Here is a 10182-nt window from a genome sequence, read left to right on the forward strand (position 1 = left end):
CACTGATTTCAGCCTTTAACATTTGTTGGAATTCAGGATTTTGCAAAAGGGATGCATTAAAGCGCCAACTATATGATTTATATTTCTCCTAATGTGGCAAAACCTCTAAACTCACCAGGGCGTGATCTGAGACTAAGATGTTTCCAGTAGAGCAATCCACAACAAATGAAATGAGGGACTTATTTTTTTTTAAATCAATTCTAGAATAAATCTTATGGACTGATGAAAAAAATGTATTGTCCCTACCAGATGGGTTCAAAAGTCTCCAAATATCTGTAAGACCAAGAATTTTACCCATCCTGTGAAGTGTCAATGTTACTCTAGGGGGCCTACACACTTTTGCTTCGCTATGATCAAGGACTGAGTCCATCAAAATATTAAAGTCTCCTCCCAATATTATATCATGAGAGGTGCCAACGACTTGCAACATCCCTTCAAGATCTATAAAAAAATCCCTGATCATCAGCGTTAGGTGCATAAATATTAGCCAAAATCAACCTTTGCCCCAATTTATCTTTAATCTGTTTGAGACATTTTAATTGTTGGTGTTTACTTATCATTGTAATGACTCCCCTGCTCTTACTTGAGCCAGCACTAAAGAAAACATGTCCACCCCATATCTTCCCAAATTTTTCAGCTTCCTGCGGGGAAAGATGCGTTTCTTGAAGAAACACTATATCAAATTTCTTATGTTTAAGAAAAGAAATAACCTTCCTTCTTTTTATGGGGTGCCCCAACCCATTCACATTCCACATGGAGAGAGACAATCCACTCATATTAACATTTGACATTTTGACATGTGAGAAAATATAGTTTGTGTGTCAAAAATAAAAACGTGAAAAGTCTTTTATTCACTAAAAATCTTGCTTGACAGACATGGTCACCTTTCACTTCATAGTATAGAAACATCTGCTATAAATAACTGCTTTTTAAGTCACATGGGTTTTGAAAAACATGGTGTTTAAATGACAGAATTTTAATTTTTGGGAGAACTATTCTTTAGATAACACTTCATACCTATACATTTTGCCAGAGCCAAACAGAGACATACACTTATCTCAGAGGAGTCTAGTGCACATCTCTCATTATACTCATGGATGCTCTGTGGTTTGACATTTTAAACTAAACAGTTGTGTCCGCAGTACCACTGAAACCCAAGTGTTTATCTGAGAAACAAAACACAACTAAGTCATAATGGAGATTGAAAATGTTTTTGTTCAATTAAAACTCTGGCTCATTTAACATCACTAGACATGTTGACAATTAAGATAAAGAGTTTATAAATGTTTGCATCTGTAAGACACTACACTTCACCTCCCAGTGCACCCCTCACCCAAGACACACCAAATGAAGACACTGCAATTGTATTCTTCATTTCTTTAATCTGAAGGTAACTTTTTGATACATACCTACAAATTTGTTGTAAATAAAAACTAAAATAAAAAAAATAATGGGAAAGTACAGTACTTTAAACTAACATATGGGAGCACTGCTATGACTTTACAAATGAGCATGCAATCATTTCCTATCATCGAGTTATTGACACTCATCTGCACATGGAATGTCATGCAAGAAAAATGGAATGTTTGAAATGTGTTTTGAGTGAAAGAAAAGCATAAAATCGTCATTTTTATAGATACAAAAGCAGCTTCCTGAATTTTTATCAAGCAGAGTATTAGATACAGTATATGTGTAAATAATTCAAGAAAGCAGTTAGGACTAGTATGTGATAAGTCATCGCTTAATGCTTTGTTTCACAACATAAAATTAGCATTTCATTTGCATAGGTGAAGCACATCAGTACAGCACAACATTAGCATGTGCAGCACAACATTAGCAACTGGCAACAAAAAAAACCTTTTATAAGCCTATGAATCCTGAGATTTTTTCATTCCTCATGGAGGACTGTGTAGCACATTATTCACAATATAAATTTAGTTTGCTTTGCTTTAAGTGCTTTTTGTATTTGATAGTTAAATGGATAGTTCACCCAAAAATCATTTACTCACCCTTTGGAAGATAAAATTAGATCTGTAATGCAATATTAAAGCTACTCTTTTCCATACAGTGACAGTGAATGGTGACCACAGCTGTCTTTGGTCCCTTTCCACTTTCATTGGATGACAATGAGCGAAAAGAGAGTCTTATGGATTTGGAATGACATTAGGATGAGTAAATGATGACACAACTTTCATTTTTGGGAAAATGATCCCTTTAAATAGTACACCTGGTGCATCTTCTTAATTTTAATTTACATAAACTTTTTTATTTTTATTGACTGATCCAGCATTTATTTATAATGTGGTGAGTGAAAGTTCTATCTGTTGGCTTCAGCTGCAATTGCATGGCATCACTTAATGCAATACACAGGCAAATTGCTCATTCTTTACGAATGCACACCATCACTCAGCCTTTATATAAAAACATTTTACATTGCTTGCTCTTTTGTTCTGGGAGCACAAGTAAACAAATGTAACCTAAAGACTTGAAGCTTATTGCAATGGTCTGTTTAATACTCTACATCACCTACTCTGCACATACCAAGCAAAGACAGAAGATAGTCATCGCGTTTAGAAAGCAAACAGAGCGGCTCATGCCAAGCCGGTGCTGCGAGCGTCGTTTTCAGCAGAAATCGAGCGCACCAGCTCTTCCACCCAGCGCACCTCGGAGACCATCTGCTCAGCCAGCACTTCATAGCGTTTCTCCAGCCGACAAAACTTGCGTTTGAGGGCGTTGGCTGACAGCATGGTGGCCCGTGTCTCCTCCTGGCTCTGTCTGCGAAGGGCTTGTGCTCTCTGTAGCTCCTGTTTGATCAGATTCAGATCTGAGGCGATGCTCTCGTTCTCCTCTTTGTACCAGCCTTCCTTCTCCTCATAGATGGAGAGCAAAGCAGCCACATCTTCTCTGCATGAGCGCTGGTTCTTCTCCAGCTCTCGCAGGCCGTCCTCGGCCACAGCTATCTCCTCCATCACCTGGGAGAAGCGCTCAAAGTTGATGTAGGTGTTGTTGGGAGGCATGCTGGAGTGGGATTTGATGGTGTACTCCTTCAGACGGGTGGTCTTCAGACGCCTACGCTCCGGCTTGCGCTCACTCTCCTCTGGTCGCACATTGCGCCTCTTAATCACCTGTAGGAGGTGATGAGACAAGAACGCGTAAAGGAGAGCACAAATGGCAGCATTAAAAAACTCTGAGGGAGGGAAAATTAAAGATTCAAACCTTGATCCAGGGGTGTTGCAGACTGTCGTCAATTGTCATTCTCTTCCTGAAAGTTATAGGAAAATATTGAATTAAAATATTAATGAACAGCAATGATGAACAATTTAAATTATTTAATAAAGAGGCGGATACTAACTTGGGATCCTTGACCAACAGTCGGCGAATGAAGTCCTTGGCAAGCTCACTTGTGTTGCTGAAGTACTCTTCATCAAAGTCATAGTTAACAGCTGAAATGTTGGTCAGTGTTTCTTGTTTAGTCTCACCAAGAAATGGAGAAGCACCACTTAAGCTGAAAAACATTAAAAATGTGTTAATATTCATTAAGCTATTTACAATGACATGAGCTGGGGGTGGAAAACCATGCAATCAGTGCAGTCAAATAAACCATTAAAGGGGTCGTGATATGAGGAATACAATTTCCCTTAAACTTTTGACATATACAAGGTAATTTTACTATAAAAACTTATTGTAAGTTTCAAAAGTCAAAACTTCCTCAGTGCAAAAAGGGCATTTGTTGAAACCAAGCTGCCAAAATGACTTTTGACTCAGTTGTGATGTCACACCGTGGTAGACATTTGCATCTGACTGCCTTCACAACAACACATCAACGCCCACTTCACATTATCATTTTCGTAGCCCTTCCCGGTAGTGTTGAGCAGTGAAATGGCAAGTAGAGAGAGCAGATCAGTCAAGAGCAGAATGCCAATCATAACAGTGGGCATTTAGTGTCAAATCTTAAAGGAGAAGCAGCAACAAAACTGAGCGTTTCTGACAGAGGGTCAGAATGAGGGTGGAAAATAATAATGTTTTACAAATATATGACTGTTTTTTGTGCAAAAAATGTTACTAAAATTATAAGTGAACCTTAAGCAACTCTTTAAAATAAAAATAAAAAAGGCATGTCATGACCCCTTTAAACCAAGTAATCAAAATCTGTTGTGATACTTACAGTATATATGTGATAACGCCAATGCTCCTGCAGAAAAGAAAATGTCGTTTAGAAATCAGAATTTAAAGACAACTAATTAACTTTAACTATTTTGAGCATTATAAATAATATCTGATAGGCTGAACATTTATATTCAAATCCCATCCATTATTTTAAAAACAATATTGAAATTGACTTACCACATGTCTGCCTCCAGGCCGAGGGGCTCATAATTGACAATTTCAGGGGCTACAAATGACATACATTAAAGCTTTAGCAAAGTACAACTCCTACTAAAGTAATCTTAAAGGAATATTCTGGGTCCAATACAAGTACATTTGTGGCATAATATTGATTACCACAAAAATTTATTTCGACTCATCCCTTCTTTTCTTTTTTTTTTCTTCCCTTTTCTCCCCAATATGGAATGCCTAATTCCCAATGCGCTCTAGGTCCTTGTAAGTGGCGTAGTGACTTGCCTCAATACGGGTGGCGGAGGGCAAATCTCAGATGCCTCTGCGTCTGAGACCGTCAATCTGCGCATTTTATCACTTGGCTTGTTGAGCACGTTACCGCGGAGACCTAGCGCATGTGGAGGCTCACGCTATTCTCCGCGGCATCCACGCACAACTCACCACGTGCCCCACTGAGAGCAAGAACCACATTATAGCAACCACGAGGAGGTTAACCCAACGTTACTCTACCCACCCTAGCAACCGGGCCAATTGGTTGCTTAGGAAGCTTGACGGGAGTCACTCAGCACGCCCTGGATTCGAACTTGCGACTCCAGGTGTGGTAGTCAGCGTATTTACTTGCTGAGCTACCCAGGCCCCCTTGTGGCTATACTTTTAAAAAAGTGTGTTTTTTTTTTGTTTATGTTTAAAATTGGCAAGTCAAAATTTATTTTTGTAGTAATCAATATTATGCCACAAATGCTGTCGATTAAGCTTAAATTGTATTGAACCCGGAATATTCCTTTAAGTGATCTTAAATAAAGATACATAAAATTGAATGAGGTTCTTACCAACAAACTCAGGAGTTCCAAAGATATTTTTAAATTCATTTCCATCCTTAATTTGATGTGCAATTCCAAAATCTATCAACTTGATTCTGGGATTTGGAACATTCTTATCCAGCAGCATTATGTTCTCAGGCTGAAAACAATTTACACAGAAACTGATTACACAATTCTGTGATTACACAGAAATCCATTTTATTGAGAAGCAAATGTCACATTCTTGAAATTAAACATTCAGGGTGATGAATGGGTCATGAATCTACATGGATTATAAAACACATCAACTAATCAACAGCGAACTGTAAAATAAATAGTTTAAATCCTGACATCTTTGGCACTCACCTTCAAGTCAAAGTGTGCTATGCGTTTAGAATGGAGGTAGTGTACTCCATCCAGGATCTGCTTGAGGAATTGTGTGGCCTCCTCCTCGGTCAAGGACTCCTTCTCAGCCAGGAAGTCGAACAGCTCTCCTCCAGATACCAGCTCCAGGATGAGGATCACATCGGTTTTGTTCTCAAAGATGTCATGGAGGGTGATGATGTTGCTGTGCTGGATCTCTCGAAGGATGTTAACCTCTCGCTCTATCTCTTCTCGGCTCACGCCCCTTCGGCTGGACGACAGCCGCCTCTTCTTGATAAACTTGGCAGCAAATTCTGTCCTGGTGCTCTTTTCTTTACATTTACGCACAATGGCAAACTGTCCACTGAGATCCAGACCCACGGTAATAATGATTTACAGAGAGATGAGACAGGAAATGATGATCATGATAATGTTTGCAAAGTTTGGTTTGTAGAAAACACAGCACAATATCACTGTCTACAAGACTTAAGAATGAACATAGATTAACAGATTCTACTTGAGAACAGACAGAAAATACAACTAGAACAATAGAAATTAGGGACACTATTAAATGGCATGGGTGCAAAACCATTACATGCACTGGCAGCCAAAAGTTTGGAATAATGTACAGATTTTGCTCTTATGGAATGAAATTGGTACTTTTATTCACCAAAGTGGCTGATCACAAAGTATAGTCAGGACATTCATAGTATGAAAAATTACTATTACAATTTGAATTTTCTTTTTAGAACTTCTTAAACTACTTCAAATTGTTCTCATCAAAAAAATCCTCCACGTGCAGCAATGACAGCTTTGCAGATCCTTGGCATTCTAGCTGTCAGTTTGTCCAGATACTCAGGTGACACTTCACCCCACACTTCCTGTAGCACTTGCCATAGATTTGGCTGTCTTGTCGGGCACTTCTCACTCACCTTACAGTCTAGCTGATCCCACAAAAGCTCAATGGGTTTAAGATCCATAACACTCTTTTCCAATTATCTGTTGTCCAATGTCTGTGTTTCTTTGCCCACTCTAACCTTTTCTTTTTGTTTTTCTGTTTCAAAAGTGGCTTTTTCTTTGCAATACTTCCCATAAGGCCTGCATCCCTGAGTCTTTTCTTTGCTGTTGTACATGAAACTGGTGTTGAGCGGGTAGAATTCAATGAAGCTGTCAGCTGAGGACATGTGAGGTGTCTATTTCTCAAACTAGAGACTCTGATGTACTTATCCTCTTAATTGTACATCTGGCCTTCCACATCTCTTTCTGTCCTTGTTAGAGCCAGTTGTCCTTTTGTCTTTGAAGACTGTAGTGTACACCTTTGTATGAAATCTTCAGTTTTTTTGGCAATTTCAAGCATTGTATAGCCTTCATTCCTCAAAACAATGATTGACTGACGAGTTTCTAGAGAAAGCTGTTTCTTTTTTGCCATTTTTGACCTAATATTGACCTTAAGACATGCCAGTCTATTGCATACTTTGGCAACTCAAAAACAAACACAAAGACAATGTTAAGCTTCATTTAATGAACCAAATAGCTTTCAGCTGTGTTTGATATAATGGCAAGTGATTTTCTAGTACCACATTAGCAATTTAGCATGATTACTCAAGGATAAGGTGTTGGTGGGGCCAGGGTAGCTCAGTGGTAAAGACGCGGTGGCAACTGGGATTCGTCCTCCGCCATCCGGACTGAGGTGAATCACTACACGACCACGAGGACTTAAAAGCACATTGGGAATTGGGCATTCCAAATTGGGAGAAAGAAAAAAAAAAAGAATAAGGTGTTGGAAAGATGGCTGCTGGAAATGGGACCTGTCTAGATTTGATCAAAAATGAATTTTTCCGGGCCTGAGTAGCTCAGCGAGTAAAGACGCTGACTACGACCTCTGGAGTTCGAATCCAGGGCATGCTGAATGACTCCAGCCAGGTCTCCTTAGCAACCAAATTGGCCCGGTTGCTAGGGAGGGTAGAGTCACACGGGGTAACCTCCTTTTGGTCCCTATAATGTGGTTCGCTCTCGGTGGGGCACGTGGTGAGTTGTGCGTGGATGCCGCAGTGGATGGCATGAAGCCTCCACACGTGCTATGTCTCCGCGGTAATGCGCTCAACAAGCCACGTGATAAGATGCGTGGGTTGACGGTCTCAGAAGCAGAGGCAGCTGAGATTCGTCCTCCGCCACCTGGATGAGGCAAGTCACTACGCCACCACAAGGACTTAAAGCACATTGGGAATTGGGCATTCCAAATTGGGGAGAAAAAGGGGAGAAACCCCCCCCCCCAAAAAAGACTTTTTTCAAATAGTGATGGTGCTGTTTTTTATGTCAATAATGTCCTGACTATACTTCATGATCAGTTGAATGCCACTTTGGTGAACTGAAGTACCAATTTCCTTCCGAAACAGCTAAATCTGTACATTATTCCAAACTTTTGGCCGCCAGTGTATATGAACAGGATCCAACCAGGAAAGGTATTCATTTCTTAAATTTCTAAAAGAATAAGATAATATGTAGTAAATAATGCAAATGCTGCATAATGCAACATTATTGTAAAAGTCAGATCAAATTTTGTGTAGTTAAAGGTCTGCTTCTCTCTGAGCCTTCTAGTCTCCTTTGCACTACAGCTGTGCTCAAGCATTGTAAAGCAGTGATGTCATGCTGCAGCAGCATGGCACGCAACCTCTACTTCCATATATAGGAAGGAAGGCAAGGATTGATTCAGTGTGTGCAGACAATTGAGTCATTGTGCTGGGGCTATTTAAATTCCAGAACTCTGTAAAAAGGCCTTGGTACAATAATGTTTGTTTTTATACTGCACCGATAAATCATGGAAACCCAGAGCCAAACAACTGTGTTATGCCACATTATCATGTAATTATTTCGCTTTTATCTCCACAGAGTTTATCAAACCATAAGACCTTAATTTAACCCGGATCATTGTCTGGTGAATTCCTTTAGTGTGAGATAACTGTAAAGACAGGTTAAAACAGGAAGACTGTTGCTTTTACTTGGAAGGAGTGATGTCACATTTTATCCTCTTACCTTCCTAACTCCTCTCCCATCTCATAGAAAAGCTCCACATCCTCCTGTCTGAAGCCAGCCATGATTTGCTGACTTCAAAATCAATCAGTCTGTTGGAAAAGGATCAGAAATGGGTCTTGTTGAGCTTTGACACAACGTTTCATGCTTTTAACTTCATCATCCTGGTTACAATACCACTAAAGTGCTTGAAATCTGCTTTATTTTTTGTTGACAATAACCATAAATGGTTCCTAACCATCCAGGGAATTGTGCCTTTCATGAGAGGTCTGAGAAGTGTCCACATGCATCAGTATTTACTCTTTGACCTCACAGGAAGTTGGACTGACATGTGCAGAATGTGGACATTCCATTCCTAATTACGTCATAACCTACGGTCAAAAACAAGGGTTGCCTAACTGATCTATAATATTCTGTATATCAGTGGGGTTGCCAGATTTTCACCCCTTTCATTTTATTTCTTATCACTGAATATACTTATCACTGTAGTATATACACTGTACACTAAACAAACCCATAAGGAAGCTTTCCATGCCTAAATAAATCCAGAAATGTACAATAAAAACATTAATTTGAGCGCAAAGGTACAGTTCACTCAGTTTGTAAGGCTTTACAAACAACAATTCAGACACGGTTGTTTCCCTGTTTTACGTTCAAACGTGAAATTAGACATATATTACTATAAGACACAAAATATTTTCCACAAAGTAGCCATCTGGCCAACTCCTCAAAGAAACAACAGCGGACACCGGTAAGCTAATATATACTCGGAAACACAACGTTTTATACTGAGTATATATGTACGATTTCTACCCGCGAAAAAAGATCTATACTCTTAATAATTCTGTATAGAATATGTACATATATATATATATATATATGAGAGGTTTTTTTCACATACCTTAACGTCCTCGCATTCCTCAGCCAATGGGGTATTTTCCGGTTTCTGCGCTCTTGAGAGGCGTGGCTTGTTGAGTGACATCAGCCCGACTCCGCCGCAGGATGACGTCAGCTGTTATCAGAAGTCTGCCAGGTGGTGTTTGTACACTCACAGCTTTTTAACACTTGTTTGGGCTTGTTTTGAACTGTCCCTATCATAACAGTCTCATAACACACATACAATGAATAAACTTGTGCTTCAGTGTCATTACAAATGGCTCTGGCTTTTGTGTTCTGAAAACAATGCAAGCATTATACAGTACATGTCATGTGTAATATAATAAATGTGCAGTAGATTTATCTGTCTATCTCTATATAGGCCTACAAAAAGCACAAAATCAGCATAAAAGTAATCCATATGATTCTAGTGTTTTAATCGGGTCGCATCACAAGACATGGATTAAAACACTGGAGTCATATGGATTACTTTTATGCTGACTTGATGTGCTTTTTGGAGCTTCAAAGTTTTGGTCACCATTCACTTGCATTGTATGGACCTACAAAGCAGAAATATTCTTCTAAAAATCTTCATTTGTGTTCTGCAGAAGAAAGAAAGTCATACATCTGGAATGGCATGAGTGTGAGTAAATTATGAGAGGATTTTCATTTTTGGGTGAACTATCCCTTTAAGGATTCCAAAATAATTGAGATGTTCTGTTGGTATTCCTAATAGATTTAATATGCCAGGCAGGTCTCCATATGACATGACATG

At 39.2% G+C, this 10182-nt stretch overlaps 1 protein-coding gene across 1 annotated transcript; it reads right to left on the reverse strand.

Moving 5' to 3' along the window:
• Positions 1-865: 865 nt before the first annotated feature.
• LOC127442541 (death-associated protein kinase 3-like) lies at positions 866-9507 on the reverse strand. The gene is made up of 9 exons (XM_051700649.1): positions 9433-9507; positions 8535-8623; positions 5505-5865; positions 5169-5298; positions 4345-4393; positions 4166-4192; positions 3353-3505; positions 3217-3262; positions 866-3125 (listed from the first exon to the last, which is right to left on the reverse strand). The coding sequence occupies exons 2-9, from the start codon at positions 8594-8596 to the stop codon at positions 2592-2594; spliced, it is 1362 nt and encodes a 453-aa protein (XP_051556609.1). The 5' UTR covers positions 8597-8623; positions 9433-9507; the 3' UTR covers positions 866-2591.
• Positions 9508-10182: the final 675 nt, after the last annotated feature.

The sequence above is a fragment of the Myxocyprinus asiaticus genome, chromosome 6 (assembly GCF_019703515.2).
Source record: "Myxocyprinus asiaticus isolate MX2 ecotype Aquarium Trade chromosome 6, UBuf_Myxa_2, whole genome shotgun sequence".
In the NCBI taxonomy this organism is placed as follows: domain Eukaryota; kingdom Metazoa; phylum Chordata; class Actinopteri; order Cypriniformes; family Catostomidae; genus Myxocyprinus; species Myxocyprinus asiaticus.

Excerpts from the sequence above, each read along its gene's own strand:
- LOC127442541 (XM_051700649.1), bottom strand. The coding sequence starts at position 8,596 with ATGGCTGGCTTCAGACAGGAGGATGTGGAGCTTTTCTATGAGATGGGA. Across the intron at positions 5,866-8,534 it reads ATGGGAGAGGAGTTAGGAAG|TGGACAGTTTGCCATTGTGC; the intron begins GTAAGAGGATAA and ends TCTGGATCTCAG. Across the intron at positions 4,193-4,344 it reads GGCCTGGAGGCAGACATGTG|GAGCATTGGCGTTATCACAT; the intron begins GTAAGTCAATTT and ends TCTTTTCTGCAG.